Source organism: Nerophis ophidion, linkage group LG09, assembly GCF_033978795.1.
Source record: "Nerophis ophidion isolate RoL-2023_Sa linkage group LG09, RoL_Noph_v1.0, whole genome shotgun sequence".
Lineage (NCBI taxonomy): Eukaryota > Metazoa > Chordata > Actinopteri > Syngnathiformes > Syngnathidae > Nerophis > Nerophis ophidion.
Window position 1 is genome coordinate 37,664,445 of NC_084619.1, and position 25,864 is coordinate 37,690,308.

The 25,864-nt window shown below is 40.9% G+C and overlaps 1 protein-coding gene across 7 annotated transcripts in view; it reads right to left on the bottom strand.

Annotated features, from left to right (window-relative positions):
* ttc7a (tetratricopeptide repeat domain 7A) overlaps positions 1-25,864 on the bottom strand; it is a 143,438-nt gene that overhangs the window by 51,671 nt on the left and 65,903 nt on the right. For all 7 annotated transcript variants that reach the window (XM_061910939.1, XM_061910936.1, XM_061910933.1 and 4 more), the window contains 3 exons: positions 14,266-14,382; positions 7,979-8,091; positions 7,447-7,578 (listed from right to left, as the gene is read on the bottom strand). In XM_061910939.1, the coding sequence (XP_061766923.1) occupies positions 7,447-7,578; positions 7,979-8,091; positions 14,266-14,382 (362 nt within the window). The remainder of the gene's footprint in view (positions 1-7,446; positions 7,579-7,978; positions 8,092-14,265; positions 14,383-25,864) is intronic.

Sequence of the window (25,864 nt, forward strand, 5' to 3'; positions counted from 1 at the left end):
GCGAAAAATGTCAATCTGGTTTCCGTTCCTCCCACTGTACAGAACTTACCCTGGTCAGGGTCACTAACGACTTCCTGATGGCGGTGGACGCCGGCTCCCCCTCTCTGCTAATCCTACTGGACCTAATGGCCGCATTTGACACTGTCGACCACAGCGTCCTAATCAGTCGCCTTCACCCCATCATCCTTCTCAACAATCCAGCACTAGGTTCAGCAGTAGTTCAAGTTCTACATCCCCGGTCGGTCAGAATATGCCTCTATAGGAGGTACACATTCGCGCACCCTGCCTGTCACCTGCGGTGTTCCCCAGGGATCTCTCCATTACCCCACCCTGTTGACCCTGTACCTGCTATCCCTCGGTCCTATCATCAGCAGTCATGGAATATCCTTACATTGCTATAATGATGATACGCATCTCGACCTGCAAACAATGCAAACCTCCCTCTCATCACCAACGCCCCTCTCCATTCTCACCGCCTGCCTGGAGGAGATAAAGGTGTGGATGAGCATCAACTTCCTGCAGCTCAATAGTTCAAAAACAGTCGTCATGAAAATAGGCACCCCACACCAGATCAACACATGCCCCATAACAAACATCACCTTCTCTGGCGAGGACCTGCCATTCTGTTGACAACAACTTCTGCAACATCCGAAGACTCCGCCCCTCACTCAACCCACCTACACCGAAAAACTTCATCTCCTTCAGGTTTGACTACTGCAACACACTTCTCGTCAGGTTCCCCAAAAAGAGCATCAAAAAGCTCCAGTACATCCAAAGCAGCGCAGCGAGGATGCTGATGAGAGTGCGCAAGGGTGCTCATACCACACTTATCCTCAAATCACTCCATATTGCATCCCGGACCGAATTCAAGATTTACCTACTAACACATCAATGCATCTATTGCAACACCCCCTCCTACCTCAAGGACCTAGTTTCCCCTCAACGTCCCACCCGCAATCTCCGCTCCTCAAACACCAACCTACTCAAACCTATCAGGACAAACCTACAAACAATTGGCCGCCGGGCTCTCTGCTCAACCGCACCCGAACTCTGGAAAGCTCTCCTCGACCATCTTAGAGCACCACAGTCGTTTTAAGAAGGGACTAAAAATCCACCTTTTTACCACAGCTTTTAGCTAATTTCTTTGCCTTCTTGTTTTTAAAATGCGTTGCTTGCCTATCTGTTTCATCCAGTGCTTTCATGTTTTTTTTTTCTACAAACCCCGTTTCCATATAAGTTGGGAAATTGTGTTAAATGTAAATATAAACGGAATACAATGATTTGCAAATCCTTTTCAACCCATATTCAATTGAATGCACTACAAAGACAACATATTTGATGTTCAAACTCATTAACTTTGTTTTTTTTTGCAAATAATAATTAACTTAGAATTTCATGGCTGCAACACGTGCCAAAGTAGTTGGGAAAGGACATGTTCACCACTGTGTTACATAACCTTTTCTTTTAACACCACTCAAACGTTTGGGAACTGAGGAAACTAATTGTTGAACCTTTGAAAGTGGAATTCTTTTCCATTCTTGTTTTATGTAGAGCTTCAGTCGTTCAACAGTCAGGGGTCTCCGCTGTCGTATTTTACGTTTCATAACGCGCCCCACATTTTCGATGGGAGAGAGGTCTGGACTGCAGGCGGGCCAGGAAAGTACCCACACTCTTTTTTCATGAGGCCACGCTGTTGGAACACGTGCTGAATGTGGCTTGGCATTGTCTTGCTGAAATAAGCAGGGGCGTCCATGAAAAAGACGGCGCTTAGATGGCAGCATATGTTGCTCCAAAACCTGTATGTACCTTTCAGCATTAACGGTGCCTTCACAGATGTGTAAGTTCCCCATGCCTTGGGCACTAATGCACCCCCATACCATCACAGATGCTGGCTTTTGAACTTTGCGTCGATAACAGTCTGGATGGTTCGCTTCCCCTTTGGTCCGGATGACACAATGTCGAATATTTCCAGAAACAATTTGAAATGTGGACTCATCTGACCACAGAAAACTTTTCCACTTTGCATCAGTCCATCTTAGATGATATCGGGCACAGAGAAGCCGGCGGCGTTTCTGGATGTTGTTGATAAATGGCTTTCGCTTTGCATAGTAAAGTTTTAACTTGCACTTACAGATGTAGCAACCAACTGTATTTAGTGACAGCGGTTTTCTGAAGTGTTCCTGAGCCCATGTGGTGATATCCTTTAGAGATTGATGTCGGTTTTTTATACAGTGCAGTCCCAGGGATAGAAGGTCATGGTCATTCAATGTTGGTTTCCGGCCATGCCGCTTACGTGGAGTGATTTCTTCAGATTCTCTGAACCTTTTGATGATATTATGGACCGTAGATATTGAAATCCCTAAATGTCTTGGAATTGCACTTTGAGAAGCGTTGTTCTTAAACTGTTTGACTATTTGCTCAAGCAGTTGTGGACAAAGGGGTGTACCTCGCCCCATCCTTTCTTGTGAATCAATCAATCAATCAATCGATGTTTACTTATATAGCCCTAAATCACTAGTGTCTCAAAGGGCTGCACAAACCACAACACAAACCACTACGACATCCTCGGTAGGCCCACATAAGGGCAAGGAAAACTCACACCCAGTGGGACGTCGGTGACAATGATGACTATGAGAACCTTGAAGATTGAGCATTTTTGGGGAAGCTGTTTTTATACCCAATCATGGCACCCACCTGTTCCCAATTAGTTTGTTGAGCATTCCTCAACTTTATCAGTATTTATTGCCACCTTTCCCAAGTTCTTTGTCACGTGCTGCTGGAATCAAATTCTAAAGTTAATGATTTGCAAAAAAAAAAAAAAGTTTATCATTTTGAACATCAAATATGTTGTCTTTGTAGCATATTCAATTGAATATGGGTTGAAAATAATTTGCAAATCATTGTATTCCGTTTATATTTACATCTAACACAATTTCCCAACTCATATGGAAACGGGGTTTGTATTTTATCTATGTTTTTATGTTTTATCTAGTGTTTTTCATGTTTATATTTATATTTAAATGTTCTATTATATATTCTAACTTGGGCTTCACGGTGGCAGAGGGGTTAGTGCGTCTGCCTCACAATACGAAGGTCCTGCAGTCCTGGGTTCAAATCCAGGCTCGGGATCTTTCTGTGTGGAGTTTGCATGTTCTCCCCGTGAATGCGTGGGTTCCCTCCGGGTACTCCGGCTTCCTCCCACCTCCAAAGACATGCACCTGGGGATAGGTTGATTGGCAACACTAAATTGGCCCTAGTGTGTGAATGTGAGTGTGAGTGTTGTCTATCTGTGTTGGCCCTGCGATGAGGTGGCGACTTGTCCAGGGTGTACCCCGCCTTCCGCCCGATTGTAGCTGAGATAGGCGCCAGCGCCCCCCGCAACCCCGAAAGGGAATAAGCGGTAGAAAATGGATGGATGGATGGGATGGATATTCTTTTTATTTTTTTACCTTTTTTATACTTTGTAGCACTTTGAGATTTTAACAAATGTAAAGTGCGTTACAAATGTAATTCATTATTATTATTATTTATTATTGTTCTGTGTGTCCGGCTCTGCAGCCCGCTCGCCTACCACAGAGGCGCCCGTCTGGTACTTGCCCTCCTAGCCAGCTGTGGAGGCGCCCGCACTCTTCCTCTTTGTCAACTGCCAGGAAGTTCAGTACATGGATGCCCCCGCGCCATCAGCAGCCATGCCCAGGACTTGGGCATGAACCATCCGCATCGTAAGCGGCCAGTTCATGGATACCCCTCTGCGCACTCAGTCACAATGCACAGAACCCTTGGTCATGGAGCTCCGCAGCTGCTCAGCTTCGTTTTGACCCACATTCGCCTCATTGTGGACCACAAGTGTGATCAGTTCGTGGAAGCATTCCACCCACCGCTGCGACCTGACTTGTCCCCAGTGGCTGTGTGTAATCAGACCCCTTTAATTGTTTCTAAAAGGAACTTTTTACTATGCACACTCAATTGATCTTCGGGTGCACAGATCTGCCTGATAATGTGACCAGGTGAATCAATATACAATGTTGAAGTATATTTTCGGCCGTGTCTGAAGAAAAAAAACCCTTCACAATATATATTTAACAGTATAAATTTTCAAAGTCGCGGGGGGATGCTGGAGTCTGTCTGAGCTGCATTCTGGCGGAAGGCAGGGTACACCCTGGACAAGTCGCCATCTCATCTCAGGGTGTGGCGGTGTTTTATTTGCAATTTGAGAACGCCTTCAGAAATGAACATCTTGCAGACAGACTCCAAAAATTGGTTATAAAATAAACTGTGGAGTAAAATTTACACAATATTTACACCAAAACACATCCAATACATATTATATAAACCAGAAGAATGTGTTTCAAATCATTATATGTCCACTATGATACCTAAAAACCTTCCAACTGCCTTCATGCACATAAAGTTGAAAACATTGTATTGTTTCTCATTCATCTCCTTTCCCAGTTTTCATACATCGTCTTGGTTATCGTACAACAAGACATTCCGTGTAACAAACCAGTCCGTCTGTCCATGTATCATTCCACAGAATCAAGTGCCCCCCACCCCAAAAAAAAAATCTAATACATTGGTGATTCAGTTTCTGAGCTTTTTTTTTTTTTTTGGAGTACAACTGCAAAATAATCCACCATGGTGCCCAAGATGTCATGCTTTGACATAGGTGACGTGAAAAGTCATGAGTTCAGAGAGCTTAAAAGAGCAATCCTTGGCATTGCTATTCCATCGATCCATTTTCTACCGCTTATTCCCTTGTGGGGTCGCGGGGGGCGCTGGCGCCTATCTCAGCTACAATCGGGCGGAAGGCAGGGTACACCCTGGACAAGTCGCCACCTCATCGCAGGGCCAACACAGATAGACAGACAACATTCACACTCACATTCACAGACCTATTGTGACTGATAATGCACGTAATATGAATGTGGCCGGGCACGAGGCGGGACTAGAATTGCACATGAAGTGCTTTGTGCACACTCTAAACTTTGAAACCCACTATGGCGTTCCCCACGTCACTCATTTAATTAAACTCACACTGAGCAAATCCACACAGACCACTCAATCTACCAAAATAAAGACAAGGCAATGGCGAAAAAGGCAAACAGGAGATGAAACGGAACGCATCTAACATTCAGGTTACACTCAGAATGGTCAAGTATGACGCCGCGCTTAATAAAACCTCCTGATTAGTGATGACTAGCAGCTGCTTAATGCAACCTCTTCAGACAGGAATCAGGGAATGCATTTGACGGAAAACCGATGTAATAAAATAAGAGCACAAAAAAAGACAAAGTAAAACCTGTCATGAGGAACGTGACAAAAAAAAGTTGCTAGTGCCAGAAAATGTATATCAAATTTTATAAGATTATTGGATTGAGGACAAAGTGCAGCTGGGAAGTATTTGCAGTGCTTCATTTTCTCCACCTTTTGTTATTTTACAGCCGTATTTCAAAATACAATAAATAAATTGTTTTCCTCACAATTCCACAGAAAATACACCATTATGACGATGTGAAAATGCTATTTTTAATTTTTCAAATTTAATTAAAATCACATGTACATAAGTATTCACTTCCTTTGCTCAATACTTTGTTGATGGGCCTTTGGCAGCAATTATAGCATCAAGCCTTTTTGGATACAATGCCACGAGTTTCGTACACCTGTCTTTATGCAGGTTCACCTGATCCTCTTTGACCATTCCTCTTTGCAGGACCTGTCAATTTCCAGCAGGTTGGATGGGAAATGTTGGTTTTCATCCTGGATGTCTCTGTAAATTGCTGTGATCAACTTAGTCTAGTCAGGGAGGTGATCAAGAACCCGATGGTCACTCTGTCTGATCTACAGCATTCCTCTGTGGAGACATGTTCCAGAAGGAAAACCATCTCTGCATAATCGACCAATAAGGCCTGTATGGTACAGTGGCCAAACGGAAGACTCCAGAGTCGGGACCCAGGATGGACCGCTCGCCTGTGTATCGGCTTGGGACATCTCTGCGCTGCTGATCCGCCTCCGCTTGGGATAGTTTCCTGCTGGCTCCGCTGTGGACGGGACTCTCGCTGCTGTGTTGGATCCGCTTTGGACTGGACTCTCGCGGCTGTGTTGGATCCACTATGGATTGAACTTTCACAGTATCATGTTAGACCAGCTCAACATCCATTGCTTTCGTCCAATGTTCTCATAGTCATCATTGTCACCGAAGTCCCACTGGTTGTGAGTTTTCCTTGCCCTTATGTGGGCCTACCGAGGATGTCGTAGTGGTTTGTGTTGTGGTTTGTGCAGCCCTTTGAGACACTAGTGATTTAGGGCTATATAAGTAAAAATTGATTGATTGATTGATTGATTGGTTGATTGATTGATTGAAGACATTCCTTCATAAAAATGTGTCAAACTGCACCTGAAAGACTCTCAGACCATGAGAAAAAAAATGATCTGGCCTGATGAGACAAATATTGAACTCTTTGGCGTAAATGCCAGGCATCACGTTTGGATGAAACCTGTCACGGCTCATCACCATGCCAATACCATCCCTAGAGTGAAGCATGGCAGTGGCAGCATCATGCTGTAGGTGTTTTTCAGCGACAGGAACTGGGACACTAGTCAGATGAATACAGCAATATACAGAGACATCCTAGATAAAAAAAACAATGCTTCCCATCCAACCTGATGAAGCTTGAGAGGTGCTGCAAAAAGGAATGGACCAAACTGCCCAAATATAGGTTTGCCAAGAGTGTGGCATCGTATTCAAAAGGACTTAAGGTTGTAGTTGCTGTAAAAGGTGCATCAACAAAGTATTAGACAAAGGCTGTGACTACTTATGTACAGTAAATGTGATTTTTTTATTTTTAATACAATTGCAAATCAAAAAATAAACAAATAACATTGTCAATATGGTGCATTGTCTGTAGCATTTATTTGAGGACAAAAATGAATTTATTCCATTTTAGAATAAGGCTGTGAATAAAATGTGGAAAAGGCGACACGCTGTGAATACTTTCCGGATGCACTGGAGAACAATGTGCAAAAGTAGCATTATAAGTCCAACCCACCCTCTCTGTTTTCTTCAGTAAAGGTAAAAGTGATGTTAAAAGTTAATTTATCCATTTTATTTGTCATTTATATGTATTTTTCATTGTTTTCTGCATGTATATCTATCATTACTCTCTATAAAATGTGTCAGTGTTATTATTTTTGGGTGTCTGAAACAAATATAATTGGATTTATATGATTTCTTATGGGAAAAATTGATCCGATTCTTGTCAGACGTCTTGGGGCGGATCACTAACAAAAAACGATGGACAACTAGACTCAATATTCCCAGAAACCATGCAGTCTTGTCCAATATGTCATAGTGCTCTGAGCAATGTCCATAACATTTTTTTAACTGTATACATTTTTCAGAAACATCCAAACAAGCATTTAAAAAAATAATATGTGTTGCTCTCATACCAGCTAGCAGCCAGATACGTTCCAGGGTAGTCCAGATGTACGTAGGTCCTTGGCGATGCATTAAGCTAATGTCTGACACTTCTGAGAGGGCCGCATCCAGGCGAGATGCTGCAACTGTTGGATTCATGGACCCTGATCGTGGAAAGTGAAGTAAAAAGAGATACTTAAAATTATGATAATAAGTGTGTGGATATTGACAGTTAAATAAGCCTCAAAATGTGCCATTTTTCAGTGCATATTAAAAAATATTTGCTGCAGTCAATGAAATTTTGTGACTACAAAAAAAAACAATATTAGTACTAGCATCATAGAGTTTTTTTTTTTTTTTTTTTTACCTTGGCTCCTTCAGTCAAACTAGCATTGGATACCCTTCAAAATCAAGAATATTCCTACTTTGACATTGAACTGCACTAACAGTTTGAAAACTAACATACAGTAGAGGGTTTAACATACTGATACTGTATATGGAAAGCGGACATTCCGACAAATAGAAATCTACAAATAATGAAACCATGCAGCAAAGAAATCAGACCAGTGGAAGTGTCTTGGAAGTCGGGCAGAGTGAGGTGGATGGATGTTTTACTGAATCCAGGGCTAGCCCCGCGCCTCTCAATCACTGGAACACTGCTGGTGTCATCTGTCTCACTGGAACACACAAAGAGAAATAAAAACATACTGTTTATGTTACTCTATGTAACCAATATGTTCCAAAGATACTGTATATCGAATTAGATTCCAAGAACAAGGTAAACTCACAATCTGAAATTGTTGATTACATTATTTAAATGGGAATGATTTGTGTAGTAAACAAAAGCACAAGAGTTGTTTGTTGTCATAAAAATGTGCATTAGCAGTTTGAAACGCGTACTGTAGAACGACTAGATAAGGGGGTCACCAAACTTATTCCAGCGAGGGTCTTATAGAAAAAGAACTGAAAAATGCTGGGGCTAATTTAATACATTTTGGACAATAATTTTATGGATTAAAAAAAATTACAATGTAGGTAAATTATATATGCTATATTATCTGGACAAAACATCCATAACTTATATTAGCTTTGTGCCATATTGATTCTTTACTAATAATATTTCTTCTACCATCCAAAACATTTTTAAAAGCTTGAGCAAACTTGAGAAAGCATCAGATCTTGGAAAAAAATGCATACATGCGTTCATTACAACAGGATACACGTGCTGTAAATAAAAAAAAACATGTACAGTTGAGTTGTGACTCTTACTACAACTCACGATTCAATCTGATTCTATTTCTCGGGGTAATGCTTCGGTTCAGAATAGATTCAATACGATTCTTGATTGACAGTAATTCTTGTAATGTAATATTTGGCATATTTGACAATTCTGGATGTAGATAGATCGGGCCGTTTTGGACTGAAAGATGCGTGTCCGTTGGATCACCTAGCTAGCATGGGAATACTTTGCCGGCTACATCCAGCGACCTTTGACGTAGCGGAGTATAGTACCAGCGGGGACCGACAACGGAAGACACGTAAGCGGTGTGATCAAAAGCAAAAGCGCATATGCCGAGTGGGGCTAACAACAAAGCAAAATGACTGTGTCAGAGTGGGACATGCGTTCTACTGAGGTGGCAAATTATGATGCGTTCAGTTTATCGCAGCACCAAGCAAACAATCGGAAAATTCTCGTCATATCAATTCCTAGATATGGTCGTTATTGTTTTAAGTGCACTACGCATAATAAACGCAACATTATTAATATTACTACTACGGATAATTTGATCAAAAACTCCTAAAACAGCCAACTACCTATAAAATGGGCTTTTTAAACATAAGATCATTGTCTCCCAAAACGTTATTAGCTAATTAGGTCATTAGAGAGAACAATCTTAACGTCATCGGTCTCAGCGAAATCTGGCTTAAACCAGACGACTTTTTTGCACTAAATGAGGCATCTCCTCCTAACTATATGAATGCGCGTATTGCTCGTCCCCTTAAAAGGGGTGGGGGGTCGCACTAATATACAACGAAAACTTTAACCTTAGTCCTAACATAAATAATAAATATAAATCGTTTTAGGTGCTTATTATGAGGTCTGTCACACCGCTGCCTCTACACCTGGCTGTTATCTACCGCCCCCCAGGGCCCTATTCGGACTTTATCAATGAATTCTCAGAGTTTGTTGCTGATCTACTGACGCATGCCGATAATATAATTATAATGCGGGACTTTAATATCCATATGAATACCCCATCGGACCCACCGTGCGTAGCGCTCCAGACTATAATTGATAGCTGTGGCCTTACACAAATAATAAATGAACACACACATCGCAACGGCAATACGATAGACCTAGTGCTTGTCAAGGGTATCACCGTTTCCAAAGTTATGATACTCTTGTATACTAAAGAAATGTCCGATCATTACCTTATAAAAGTCGAAGTTCAGACTCACGTTCGGCAAACTAATAATAATAATAACTGCTATAGCAGCCGCAACATTAATGCTGCCACAATGACAACTCTTGCTGGCCTACTGCCCTCGGGAATGGCACCATTCCCAAAGTATGAGGGCTCTATTGATAACCTCACTAACAACTTTAACTACGCCCTGCGCAAAACCATTGATAGTATAGCACCGCTGAAGTTAAAAAAGGCTCCAAAAAGGCGTACCCCATGGTTTACAGAAAAAAACTAGAGCTCAGAAATTATCATGTAGAAAGCTGGAACGCAAATAGCGCGCGACTAAACTTGAGGTATACCATCAAGCATAGAGTAATAGTTTAATAAATCATAAACGCATGCTTACCTTGGCTAAAGCTAAATATTACTCAAATCTCATCCGCCTTAATAAAAAAGATCCTAACTTTTTGTTTAGTACAGTAGCATCGCTAACCCAACTGGGGACTCCTTCCAGTAGCTCCACCCACTCGGCACATGACATTATGAAATTCTTTAATAAGAAAATTGAACTCATTCGAAAGGAGATTAAAGACAATGCGCCTCAGCTACAACGGGGTTCTATTAACACAGATACGACTGTATATACAGCGGATACTGCCCTCCAAAAAAGTTTATCTCGTTTTGATGAAATAACATTAGAACAATTGTTACGTGTAAATGGAATAAAACAAACAACATGTTTACTTGACCCGTTTCCTGGGAAACTTATCAAGTAGCTCTTTGTATTATGAGGTCCATCAGTGCTAAATATTATAAACTTGTCACTTTCCTCTGGCACTGTTCCCCTAGCACTCAAAAAAGAGGTTATTGATCCTCTCCTTAAAAGACCTAACCTCGACCCTGACCTCATGGTAAACTACCGAGCGGTGTCTCACCTTCCCTTTATTTCAAAAATCATCGAAAAAATTGTTGCAGAACAGCTGAATACACCTAGCGTCTAACAATCTATGTGAAACCTTTCAATCCGGTTTCAGGGCAAATCACTCTACAGAGACAGCCCTCGCAAAAATGACTAATGATCTATTGCTAATGATGGATTTTGATGCATCATCTACTGTATGTTGCTGCTCTTCGATCTTAGCGCTGCTTTCGATACAGTCGATCATAATATTTTAATGGAGCGTATCAAAACACGAATTGGTATGTCAGACTTAGCCCTGTCTTGGTTTAACTCTTGTCTTACTGACAGGATGCAGTAAGTCTCCCATAACAATGTGACCTTGGACTATGTTAAGGTAACGTGTGGAGTTCCCCAGGGTTCGGTCCTTCGCCCTGCACTCTTCAGCATCTACATGCTGCCGCTAGGTGACATCATACGCAAATACAGTGTTAGCTTTCTTTCACTGTTATGCTGATGACACCCAACTCTACATGCCCCTAAAGCTGACCAACACACCGAATTGTAGTCAGTTGGAGGTGTGTCTTAATGTAATCAAACAATGGATGTCGGCTAACTTTTTTAAACTCAACGCCCAAAAAAACGGAAATGCTGATTATCGGTCCTGCTAGACACCGACCTCTATGTAATAATACAACTTTAACATTTGGCAACCAAACAATTAAAAAAGATGACTCGGTAAAGAATCTGGGTATGATCTTCGACCCAATTCTCTCGTTTGAGTCACACATTAAGAATGTTACTAAAACGCCCTTCTTTCATCTCTTTAATATCGCAAAAATTCGCTCCATTTTGTCCACTAAAGACGTTGAGATCATTATCCATGCGTTTGTTACGTCTCGTCTCGATTACTGTAACATATTATTTTCAGGTCTCCCCATGTCTTGCATTAAAAGATTACAGTTGGTACAAAATACGGCTGATAGACTTTTGACAAAAACAAGAAAGTTTGATCATTTTACGCCTATTCTGGCTCACCTGCACTGGCTTCCTGTGCACTTAAGATGTGACTTTAAGGTTTTACTACTTACGTATAAAATACTACACAGTCTAGCTCCAGCCTATTTTGCCGATTGTATTGTACCATATGTCCCGGCAAGAAATCGGCGTTCAAAGGACTCCGGCTTATTAGTGATTCCCAGAGTCCAAAAAAAGTCTGCGGGCTATAGAGCGTTTTCCGTTCGGGCTCCAGTACTCTGGAATGCCCTCCCGGTAACAGTTGGAGATGCCACCTCAGTAGAAGCATTGAAGTCTCACCTTAAAACTCATTTGTATACTCTAGCCTTTAAATAGACCCCCTTTTTAGACCAGTTGATCTGCCGTTGCTTTTTTTTTTCTCCTCTGTCCCACTCTCCCTTGTGGAGGGGGGCTGGTCCGGTGGCCATGGATGAAGTACTGGCTGTCCAGAGTCGGGACCCAGGATGGACCGCTTGCTCGCCTGTGTATTGGCTGGGGACATCTCTGCGCTGCTGATCCGCCTCCGCTTGGGATGGTTTCCTGTTGGCTCCACTATGGACGGGACTCTTGCTGCTGTGTTGGATCCACTCTGGACTGGACCGCAGAACCAAAGTCGTCATCCACCCGCCGTCCACCGAACCAACATTTCATCGGGACCGTACCCACCCGCCAACTGCCCGCTGAAATACATCAGAGGTCGGCCGCCTTTTCCACTCACAGAGCTATATAGATACGTTTCACAGAGTAATGAAGTCAATAGAAGCCGCTAACGTTCACACGACTATCCAATAGCGTTCATCCTGATGACAAGAATATGGGCGTGCTGCGAAGCCATTGCCTTAAAAACCTTCAACAACATTTACGAACCGATTGTTTGTCCCGCGACATGTGTGCAGCTTCCGCAAATACACGCACAAGATTGAAAGGCATACTTGGTGATACAGAGTACACTGATGTTTGTGATATAAACAACTTTAACACTTACTAATATGCACCAAGCTGTGAAGCCACACAATACAAGATTGACAAACACATTTCGGGAGAACATCCTCACAGTAACACAACATAAACGCAACACAACAAATACCCATAATCCTTTGTATTCATGACTATTCCTGTATATATTTTACACCCACCTTACCGACGCACGGGGGTGGGGGGGGTTCTGCTAGCGGGGTGTATAAAATAGTCAGGAAGTGTCATAAATAAAAAGGATTATGGGTATTTGTTGTGTTGCGTTTATGTTGTGTTACTGTGAGGATGTTCTCCCGAAATGTGTTTGTCGTTCTTAATTGGTGTGGCTTCACAGTGTGGCGCATATTACTAAGAGTGTTAAAATTGTTTATATCACAACCATTAGTGTACTCTGTGTCACCCAGTATGCCTTTCAGTCGTGTGCGTTGTACTGTGAAAGCCACACACAACATGATGCTGGTCTGACAAGCAGATCGTACATGTGGTAGAAGGCGACAAAGACAATGGCTTCATAGCACGCCCTAATACTTAATATCTGGGTGATTGCTGGCAGTCAGTCAAGAGAATAATAGCGTCTCCTATTGTCTTAAATGATAAATGGGTTGTACTTGTATAGCGCTTTTCTACCTTCAAGGTACTCAAAGCGCTTTGACACTACTTCCACATTTACCCATTCACACACACATTCACACACTGATGGAGGGAGCTGCCATGCAAGGCGCTAACCAGCACCCATCAGGAGCAAGGGTGAAGTGTCTTGCTCAGGACACAACGGACGTGACAAGGTTGGTACTAGGTGGGTTTGAACAAGGGACCCTCGCGTTGCGGACGGCCACTCTTCCACTGCGCCACGCCGTCCCTTTGCTTTATGATACGGGTCTTAAATGGCTATTTGAATGATACATTTCAGAACCATGTGTGTCATCCGCCACCCGCCTGAATCTAATTAAAATCTATTTTTTCGTCATGTCACCCGCCCGACCCACAGTTTATCCGCGGACTCCGCGGATGAGACCGCAGACTGCGCATCTCTACCACATACAAAGCGTTTCTTGGCCGCTGACGTATGATGTATACATGCAGCATGTAAACGCGGAAATGGTTTTAAAAAAAGTCTTTTAAAAATCCATCCTTTGAAATTTTGAATCGATTGAGAATAATTATGAATAAAAATTGCGATTCAGCAACCTTGCGATTCAGCAGCCTTAGTGTACAGTAGTGACACACAAGTGGTTAGGCATATTTGTTTCCAATGCCCAGAGAATTTGGGCCGGTTCAATTTGTTCTTTAGTTTGTTTGGTCTGTACAATGTACCGCTGGCCAATAAAAAATGAGCTGTGGGTCGCACTTTGGTCATACCTACACTTTTATTGTAACTTGAAATGCTTTACTGCATGCATATTCACCTACATAAATACTGTGGGCGATTGATAGCAATAGCTTGCCTCTAAAATTGCATTTAGCATAACAATGAAACAAAGCCACGCACAGACAGACAAAAACAAACCTAAAGTGTCCATACAAGAAATACAGTATACCGTATGCACACTCACTTTGAGGGACTGACATCATAGCGGCTTTGCCAGCATTGCAACATTTCTTCACAGGTTTGTAAGGCCACAGCTGGGCCATAGAGGACCTCTTCAAGCTTAACTTTTGTGAACAGCAAACTGTAGGAAAAATAGGAAACACAGAAATTGAACGTTAGAAATGTCAAATTAAAATTAAAATGGCTTTCCTCTTATGACTATAACAAATTAGGCTTGGTTTTTGCTTCTGTGTAGTCACCACTTGTTCAGTCTGACAAGTAATGTTATATTCTAAGTAGAGATAAATACCTTTCACAACTGAATTCCTAGGGTACCATATCCCGGTACCTGGGAACCTATACCGCGACTCAGCGGTACCAATTTTCGGTACTTTTGTGTGTGTTCAAGGTGAACATTGTACAATCATCTCGAGTCACAGAAGTGCAGACTTTGCAACCGGATGCTACGTCACGGTCAAGAAAAAAATAACGAAACAAAATATGGCACCGTATAATTTTACGTTTGGTACCTAGTAGTACCGACGGACTTTAGTCAGTACCTATAAAAGTACAGAATTCTGTGCCCATTCCTAATTCTAGGTCAAAAAGCAAGTAGCGGTGTTTTTTGAGTAAATTCGGAGAGCAACCATGACACTCATTAAATATTTAGCCTGCTAGTTTCCTGACCGCAAGTGAAAAACTGAAGAGAGATGAAGGGTGTTATTTAATCCATCCATTACATTTAATGAAAATGTATCCATTTTTGGAGAAGGCACTCGCTACATCCCAAGCAAGTCATATACACACAAGACTTAATGTCAGAACTAAAAGTCAACCAATCTTAACCCTGACTTTAGCTACAGTAAGTTACACTTTGGGGAGGTGTACATCACTTGACACTGGAGGAGTATAAACTAGTAGAGGTTAAACCAACCGCACCCCTGCTGGTGCAGAAAATAAATTCACTCCACTTGCTTCAATACACAAATCAGCAATAAATGCCACATAAAATATGAGAGTTTCCTTTGTTCTTGTAAAGAGGAGGGTTAATATATATAGAACGGTGATGTCTTTCACTGGTCAAGGTCAAGTCAGAAAACACATTTTTAAAAAGCTACAGAGTAATACAGTACAGTACCAGGGACACACCACGGAAATACAAGTTCAGTTGTCTTTATCAAAAAATTTTTATTGACTCATGGCAAGGCAATGTGAATACATTGTGAGGAACTTCATCTGCATTTCATCAGCCCCTCTGAGTACTTGTCCCTTGATCTCAACTCAATATAAAATATGAAGTAGAAGCTCCTTCACAGTGGAAGCTCTCCCCTGAGACATTAAATTTGAACAGAGCACTCCATCAAGACACTAAAAATGAGTGTTGTGCGCTATTAATTTTATTCTTCCTGGGCTTTATTGCGAATGGTATTCTGTATATATTAACGCTTAAGGTTAGAAATTGTGAAATTCAAGCATTCACACAGATGCTATTCTGATCTTAAACAAGACATGCCAAATGATTATAGTGGTATTTCTAAGCAAATTCAAACGCAAACATGAGGACTATGCTGCATTCTGGGGCGGCATAGCTCGGTTGGTAGAGCGGCCGTGCCAGCAACTTGAGGGTTGCAGGTTCGATTCCCGCTTCCGCCATCCTAGTCACTGCCGTTGTGTCCTTGGGCAAGACACTTTACCCACCTGCTCCCAGTGCCACCCACACTGGTTTAAATGTAACTTAGATATTGGGTTTCACTATGTAAAGCGCTTTGAGTTACTAGAGAAAAGCGCTATATAAATATAATTCACAAGTATAACCTCCCAATAAAGTCACTACTTCAACATAACTAACCAGTCTATCACATCATGCAAAAGACTGCATGGTGGGATCTTAGGATTGCTATGGTGTATGAAACAGTGTTATTCATGTATTTGTGTTTCAGGTCTGTGACAACTATTCATAACATTCATACTGTAAAAGTATGCGTGATGGTATGGTAGTATGGTAGTAGACATTCATATTCTGGTAATTTTTGTTTTGATAGGAACTGTGTTACCTCGTTTTTCATACGCCCCACTTCTAAAAGGATTCAATTTTGACTAAATTTTCTTGCCAAAAGTATGACACAGTTTCCATAAGCCATCTGAATTGTACAATTAGCTGCTGTATACAGTCAGTTTGCAGCTTCACTCTCAAACTTTGGGGAGGGTGGTCAAAATTATTCTATTATTAATCATATTGTAATTTTTTTTGTCTTAAATTGGGCATGTTCAAGCATCAAAAAAATTACTAAATGAACTATAATGATCAATAGTACAGTAGTAATAGCCCTTACGCTGAAGCTCGGGCAGGATTATTATATTGGATTAAAAAAAGTATAAAAATAAATGAATACAAATAAAAAGTACAGCAAAAGAACATATTTCTGTAACCCATTAGAACAACACAAATATCCATCCAGGGTCCGTAAAAAGTTTTAAATTGTATCTTTAAAAAAGACATGGGAAAAAAGGAACATATAAATCACCTTAAGAGAATAACTGATTTATTTAACACATTCTTTGCGAATGTTGGAGTCAATTTATCAAATTAAATTTTACAACCACACAATCAAATTTAAAAGGGGAACTGCTTTTTTGTGGGGAATTTTGCCAATCGTAACAATTATTATGAGAGACAAGAACACACGTGTCTTCTTTTTATTATTGTACAATTTTAAAGATGATCAAAAACGCTTGAAAGAGACGGCTAATGGTGGTCTCTGTTGCAGCCTTCAAAGCCCTCTTAAACAACTCAAAATCCTCCGTCAATGTTTTACATACACACTGCAAGTCTATATAGAATGTAGTAACAAACATGTTCATAACAATATGTAATATGTTCATTATTTACGGAATTCTGATAATTTTACTAATTTCCGGGACTGATTTATTCCGCGCAACGATTTCTGTTTCCATAGAAGTACACGTCTACCTTCTGGCAACAACTTGTGTTGAAACACAAGTGTTTTCTAATCACGGCAGACTTGGAAACAGAAAATGAAGACGACTATTTTTGGAAAAACTAGGATTCACAATCTTATACTTTTGAAGCTAAATATACTGCTGCTTACAGAAGCAAGCATGAAGGAAGAGTGAGACGTTGGAGCAGACCGAAGCCATGAGAATGTTGTGAAAGCGATTTTGACGCTATAAATATGGGACTCAGAGACAAGCTATTTCGACGTAAAATCAACAGTAAACGTCTCCGGCGAGCTGGACCAGACGAAGCAGTAGTGTGACTCCATCGAGTGAGTCACACTTTATATCGATCATGATACACGCAGCACGCCATGTATGTTAGTACAACCACAGTACATACGCTGGCTAGCTCAGCTGTGCGCAGACAAAACATGAAATGCGGGCTGATACTTTCCAGATACTGAAATATGATTGTTCATGTTTTTTAGACAGAACAGATTGGTGTCGTATCGCAGTGTTTTGCATGACAAACTCAAAAGCGTTGGCTGTTGTTGTAGAAGATAGCTTATCTCTTTCCAAAGCACGCCAATGTGTTAGTGCGCTAGAAAAATAGTTCCTCAGTGTTGGCTCTTACAATACCAATGTCACGACAGCTTGGTTATTATAAGGGTTAACTAGGGCTGGTCGATATATCGATATACAGGATATATCGCGGGTTTGTCTCTGTGCGATATAGAAAATGACTATCATAACATTCGAGTATACGTTCTCACGCAGTTGCTTTTAGCTGCGGGTGTTGGATTAATTGTAAAATAAGTTATCTCATTTTATTCAAATATGATTGTTTGCTCATGCATTGTGTAGACAAGCTGAAGAGAAATGAAACTTGGCGTTAGATTGAAATTAGGTTGACCTACCAACTTCAAAAAGGAATTGGCAGCTAGCACAGAGCAACGCAGAAAGTTGCTGTATCATCTGTATTTGCATGTGTTAAGTTCTCATCACAGGTGTTAGGTTTCCAACACAGCTGCAAATACCCCCTCTTCCCTTAGTGCAGCTGTGTGTGTGTTTGTAATGTAGGGCTTTCCCAAATGAATTAAAAGGCGAGGAGAGTGGAGAAAGTTTTCGGAGTGAATAAGGAGCCTGTAACTGACGACTTGCTCCAGGTTACTCTTCTCGTATGAGAAAAGCAATCACTTGTTTCTCTTCTATTCTCTGTTACTGTGTCTTTATAATGTCTCATGGTATTTGACCCTGACAGCAGGCATTACACGACAGCAGGGGTCACCAACGTGGTGCCCCTAAGGACCAGATGAGTAGCCCGCTGGCCTGTTCTAAAAATAGCTCAAATAGCGGCACTTACCAGTGAGCTGCCTCAATTTATTTTATTTTATTTATAAATACGACCTTAAAAAATATTTTAGGATTTTTAAACACATATACCTTTTTACCTTTTAAAAATTCTTCCTCTTCTTTCCTTCCATCCATCCATTTTCTACCGCTTATTCCCTTTCGGGGTCGCGGGGGGCGCTGGCGCCTATCTCAGCTACAATCAGGCGGAAGGCGGGGTACACCCTGGACAAGTCGCCACATCATCGCAGGGCCAACACAGATAGACAACATTCACACTCACATTCACACACTAGGGCCAATTTAGTGTTGCCAATCAACCTATCCCCAGGTGCATGTCTTTGGAGGTGGGAGGAAGCCAGAGTGCCCGGAGGGAACCCACGCATTCACGGGGAGAACATGCAAACTCCACACAGAAAGATCCCTCTTCTTTCCTGACAATTTAAATCAATGTTCAAGTTTTTTTTTTATTGTAAAGAATAATAATTACATTTTATTTTTATTCTTCATTTTAGCTTTTGTTTTTTTGACGAAGAATATTTGTGAAATATTTCTTCAAACTTATTATGATTAAAATTTAAGAGAAATACTCTGGCAAATCTAGAAAATCTCTAGAATCAAATTTAAATCTTATTCAAAAGTCTTTTGAATTTCTTTTAAAATTTTTGTTCTGGAAAATCTACAAGAAATAATGATGTGTCTTTGTTAGAAATATAGCTTGGTCCAATTTGTTATATATTCTAACAAAGTGCAGATTGGATTTTAACCTATTTAAAACATGTCATCAAAATTCTAAAATTAATCTTAATCAGGAAAAATTACTAATGATGTTCCACGAGTTCTTTACATTTTTTCAAAAAGATTCAAATTAGCTAGTTTTTCCTCTTTATTTTTTTCGGTTGAATTTTGAATTTTAAAGACTCGAAATCGAAGATAAACTATGTTTCAAAATAACATTTTAATTTTTTTCGTGTTTTCTCCTCTTTTAAACCGTTCAATTAAGTGTTTTTTTTTCATCATTTATTCCCTACAAAAAAACCTTCTGTAAAAGGAAAAAAATGTACGACGGATTGACAGACAGAAATACCCATTTGTTAATATATATATAGATTTATTTATTAAAGGTAGATTGAGCAAATAGGCTATTTCTGGCAATTTAGCCCTCCGCATTAATCAGTACCCAAGAAGTAGTTCTTGGTTTCAAAAAGGTTGGTGACCCCTGCACTACACGCTCTTCCCACTCCTTGTGTCTCCTTCTCACAGACAGCAAGCGCACAAACTTACACACGTCACATACTGTCACGTCATACGTCACATATGTGACGGAATAAATAAAGTACTATCTAATCTAATCTATCTAATCTAATCTAATACGTATACGCCCTCGCCCAGCAGACAGGTAGCAGCGTGGCTAACGTTAGCTGTGATGCTAGCTGAGTGTTGTGAGGGATGATGCGAGAGAAAGAAGGTGCGAATCTGGTAACAAATGAAGGAATAATTAATTGCTAAGAAAAACAGCACGGGGTCCATCGTCTGGTGGTAGTTCGGCTTCATATGTCAAATAGACAACTTTAATTTGTCAAGTGTGGGGCACAAGCGTTGCTACCAAAAGTAGCATTACAGCTAATATGTAGCATCGTTTGAAAATTCACCTGCTAATAACTTTAATAAATACAGTTTTGGTAAATTGACTTAGCTGTGATTTCCTTCTCTGCATGAAAGTTTAAAAAGAGCATATATTAATACAGTATGAACAATAATTTTTTAATGTAGTCACATAGAATCACCACACTGCTGTGATTATATGCATCAAGTGTTCATTCAAGGCTAAGGCAAAATACAGAGATATATATCCATACTTGCCAACCTTGAGACCTCAGATTTTGGGAGGTGGGGCGGGGGCGTGGTTAAGAGGGTAGGAGTATATTTACAGCTGTCGTGTGAGCAGTTGTGCACTGCACTGTCTAAAAGCCGTAGATGTTATTGTCACATATGCATGATTGATTAATTGATTGAAACTTTTATTAGTAGATTGCACAGTACAGTACATATTCCGTACAATTGACCACTCAATGGTAACACCCGAATAAGTTTTTCAACTTGTTTAAGTCGGGGTCCACGTTAATCAATTCATGGTATAAATATATACTATCAGCATAATACAGTCATGACACAAGTTAATCATCATAGTATATACATTGAAATTTACATTTACATTATTTATAAACCCGGGGGTGGGATGAGGAGCTTTGGTTGATATCAGTACTTCAGTCATCAACAATTGCGTCAATAGAGAAATGGACATTGAAACAGTGTAGGTCTTACTTAGTAGGATATGTACAGCGAGCAGAGAACATAGTGAGTTCAAATAGCATAAGAACAAGCATACATGTATACTTTAGAAATACATTCGATTATTTACATTAGGTTATTTACAATCCGGGGAGATGGGATGTGAATGGAGGAGGGTATTAGTAAAGGGTTAAAGTTGCGTGGAGGCGTTGTGGTGCATGTACAGTAGATGGCAGTATTGTCTTGTTTAAGAGTGTCACAACACTGCTGTTTACGGCAGACGAACTGCTTTACGGTAGACAAAAATGTGACTGCTGTTGTTGTGTGTTGTTACCGCGCTGGGAAGACGTTAATGAAACTGCCTAACAATAAACCCGCATAAGAAACCAAGAACTTGCCCTCATTCATTCTGCAGTTATAACGTCATTGGGCAGACACGCAGTTTATATTGTGGGAAAGCGGACGTGAAAACAGGCTGTCCTCACTCAGGTCCGCATGGAGCTGGTAGGAGGCGTGGCCTCCAGCTCCGCCTGAATTCCGGGAGATTTTCGGGAAAGGCGCTGAATTCCGGGAGTCTCCCGGAAAATCCGGGATGGTTGGCAAGTATGTACAGTATATATTGTATATCGCGATATGGCCTAAAAATATCGCGATATTAAAAACAAGGTCATATCGCCCAGCCCTAGAGTTAAGCAACGTAAATAAAGTATTGACGTTTTTTTCATGCATTTTTAAAGTGATTTGGACGTAAAATTGATTGCTTCCACTAGCTGCATTGCTAGCTACATAGAATGCATTTATATATGTTAAAAAGCAAAAAAACAAACCCTTTGTCTTCTTGTCATTTATAAAGATTGTGAACTATAAACTAAATTCCTGAAGGGAAGCCCAGTTCCCCTTTAATAAACAAATCATTCAAAACAACAAAAAATGTTTTTTCATTTCTCTTGTTCATAAAAGTTAAATCACAGAAATGTGATTTAACTTTTATTTGATCACCTCTGATCAAATAAATTGTTGATTATATAGCTGTCCCCTTCACATATATGCATTTTTTATTTTATAAAAGGTCTCCTTCCAATGAAAATGGCAACAGTTATTCCCATCTTCACAAGTGGAGATGAGTATCAGTTTACGAACTATAGGCCTATTTCTTTACTCCCACAACTTTCAAAAATTCTAGAAAAATATATCTGTATCAAAATTAGACTGTTTAATTTATGAGCATCGCTTGCTAAGTAGACAAAAATAAGTTTTTGATCGAACAGGTCCACTTCTATTGCAGTGATGGAATTAGTTGAGGAGGTAACCACTGCAATTGATAAGGACTCACTGTTAGCGTTTTCATTGACCTGAGTAAAAATTTTGACACCACCGATCACACATAATGTTTAAACAAAATGCAGAGGTATGGTGTCAGAGGTCTTGCTCATCATTGGTTGAAACATTAGTTGGTAGTGACAAAAAACAGTATGTGCATATGAACAATGTAGATTCGAATAAACAGATCATAATACATGAAGTTCCCCAAGGCACTGTAGTGGGACCAAAATGGTTTATATTGTATATTATTATTAATGACAACTGTAAGATATTTAAAAAAAACAAAATTAAACTGTATTCTCTTCGCTGACGATACAAGCCTGTACTGTTATGGGTAAGACCTTTGCCAGCTCTTAGAGACCGTAGAAGGTGACCTCCTAATTATAAAGCAATGGTTTGATGATAATAAACTATCAATCAATTTACATAAAACAAAATAAAAAAAAATTGGAAATATGAAAAGTAACATACCATGTCACATAAAAAGTGCTGATATGGAAGTTGAAAGGTTATATTCAACAATTGTTTTAGATATCTACTGGGATATTGATGAAAAACTTAATTGGAATCTGCACGTAATCATACTCAGGACAAAGATGGAAAAAATTATTAGTACGTTATATAAAATTAAAAACTATGTAAATCAAAGTGCTCTCAGATATGTCTGTCAAGGAGTTGATCAGTAGAACAGATTGGATGATGCCTAAATCGTTTCAATTTAATTAACACATATAAACAATACCTTTAATTCCAATGTCTTAGAAAAATATATCACTCTGGAATAAACACCACTAATTAATCCTTAGTAACAACAAAAACCCATCCCATCCATTTTCTACCGCTTATTCCCTTTGGGATCGCGGGGGGCGCTGGTGCCTATCTCAGCTACAATCGGGCGGAAGGCGGTCTACACCCTGGACAAGTCGCCACCTCATCGCAGGGCAACAACAAAAACTGAATGTGGTGTATAAATATTAATGGAAATATAAGTGTTTGCATGTAGTATATTATTGGTACAAATGTTAAAATTACATGTATGAGTTTAAAGGGATAATACATAGTTGTTGGTCTATGTATTTACTGTGTATGCATGTGTACAGAGTATAAATTGTATCTGTAATATGTTGTGCAAAGGAAATGTAAAAAGTGTACAATTCAAGGACCTAGATTTTCCTCGCCCGGACGCGGGTCACCGGGGTTCCCCTTTGGAGCCAGGCCTTGAGGGAGGACACGATGGCGAGCGCCTGGTGGCCGGGGCTGCCCCCATGGGGCCCGGCCAGACTCAGCCAGAAGAGGCAACGTGGGTCCCCCCTCCAATGGGCTCACCACTCATGGGAGGGGTCATAGAAGTCGGGTGCAGACAGAGTGAGCTGGGCAGCAGCCGAAGGCAGGGCACTTGGCGGTCCGATCCTCGGCTACAAAAGCTAGCTCTTAGGACGTGGAACGTCACCTCGCTGGGAGGGAAGGAACCTGAGCTGGTGCGCGAGGTGGAGAAGTTCCGGCTAGATATAGAGAGGGGCTGGACTCTTTTCCAATTCCAATTCTTGTTGCCCCCCAGCTCAAAGCCTGCAAGTTGGGCTTTAACCCAGTAGAGAGAGGGTAGCTTCCCTCCGCCTTCAGACGGGGGGGACGGGTCATGACTGTTGTTTGCGCTTACACACCAAACAGCAGCTCAGAGTACCCACTCTTTTTGGATTCCCTTGAGGGAGTACTGGAGAGTGCTCCCTCGGGTGATTCCCTTGTTCTGCTGGGGGACTTCAACACTCATATTGGCAACGACAGTGAAACCTGGAGAGCCGTGATTGGGAAGAATGGCCGCCTGGATCTGAACCCAAGTGGTGCTTTGTTATTGGACTTTTGTGCTCGTCACAGATTGTCCATTACAGACACCATGGTCAAACAAGGGTGTCCATATGTGCACTTGGCACTTGGACACCATTGGCTGCAGGTCCATGACTGACTTTGTATTCGTGTCATCGGATTTGCGGCCTCATGTTTTGGACACTCGGTTGAAGACAGGGACAGAGCTTTTTACTGATCACCACCTGGTGGCGAGCTGGCTCCGGTGGTGGGGGAGGATGCCGGACAGACCTATAAACCGTATTTTTCAGGCTATAGGTCGCAGTTTTTTTCATAGTTTGGCCAGGGGTGCGACTTATACTGAGGAGCGACTTATGTGTGAAATTATTAGCACATTACCGTAAAATATCAAATAATATTATTTAGATCATTCACGTAAGAGACTAGACGTATAAGATTTCATGGGACTTAGAGATTAGGAGTGACGGATTGTTTGGTAAACGTATAGCATGTTCTATATGTTGTAGTTATTTGAATGACTCTTACCATAATATGTTACGTTAACATACCAGGCACCTTCTCAGTTGGTTATTTATGAGTCATATAACGTACACTTATTCAGCCTGTTGTTCACTATTCTTTATTTATTTTAAATTGCCTTTCAAATGTCTATGCTTGGTGTTGGGTTTTATCAAATCAATTTCCCCCAAAAATGCGACTTACTGTATCTAGGTTTTTTTCCTTCTTTTTTATGCATTTTCGGCAGGTGCGATTTATATTCCGGAGCGACTTATACTCCGAAAAATACGGTATGTAACAAAAACCGAAGTATAATTACATTATCACGTTTTAATCTTTATTTCCCACTCTTACGGTAGCACTGTACTGTGGAATTACAGCACACAAATATGAATATGCCATTTAACTTCTTGTACAGTAGCTGGGTAAAGTGCAGAGAAGCATCAGTGACTGAGGCACATATGGATCAGTGTGTGTGTGTGTGTGTGTGTGTGTGTGTGCGCATGTGTGCAAGTGCATATACTATGTTGAAAGGCTGACGAGCTGAGGCCATAGTGTTTCTGCAAAGCCCTTTTAGTAGGAAAAAAGACTGGTTAAGTGATGTGGGAGTCACTAATGTATGTGTATGTGTGTGTGTCTGTGTGTGTGTGTGTGTGTGTGTGTGTGTGAGTGTGTTAATTGCCAGAGGGGTTTCTCAGAGGAAGCAGTTTGTCATGGGCATCAGTAAGAAGTCTGAGGAGCGAGACAAGACTCTGGTCTCCATGCTGTCCACTACTTCCTTGCTGTTGAATGTGCCTCCAATTATTCTTTGCCCTGTCAAAGGGGGGTGGAGGATAGTGGAGAACACAGGGGTGGTTTGCGGGAGGGCAAATCAATAGCAGAGTGAAAAGAGGAGAAAACTCTCTGCAAAATTACCTTATTACCAGCTCATGGTCAGTAGACGACTGGGGGCAGGCGTGTGTGTGTGAGTGTGTGTGTGTGTGTGTGTGTGTGTGTGTGTGTGTGTTGAGGTGAGAGGGGGAAATGGACGGCTTGAAAGCATGAGTGCGTGGGAGGATGGGGCTTAGGTTTTCAGACGTGGATGACAAATGCTGCAGAGGAGCACTGTGTGAAAAGTACACCTGCTGCGTGTGTCTCTGGGCTCCCTATTAGCACTGTAGCAAAACATTTAGAGGCCTTTTGATGGTGTAAACCCATCCTTGTGTTGAAAAGTGACGTGATGAGTTGGTGTGTATCATGTGAACTGACTCTCGGTGGACTAAATAGAGGGTGATGATTGTCATATTGAACTCACACATTAAATTCGGCATTCAAAATATGGTTTTAAATATGCCCTTGAGGGACTACCATGCACGCGCACAAACACATGCATTGACAATCTG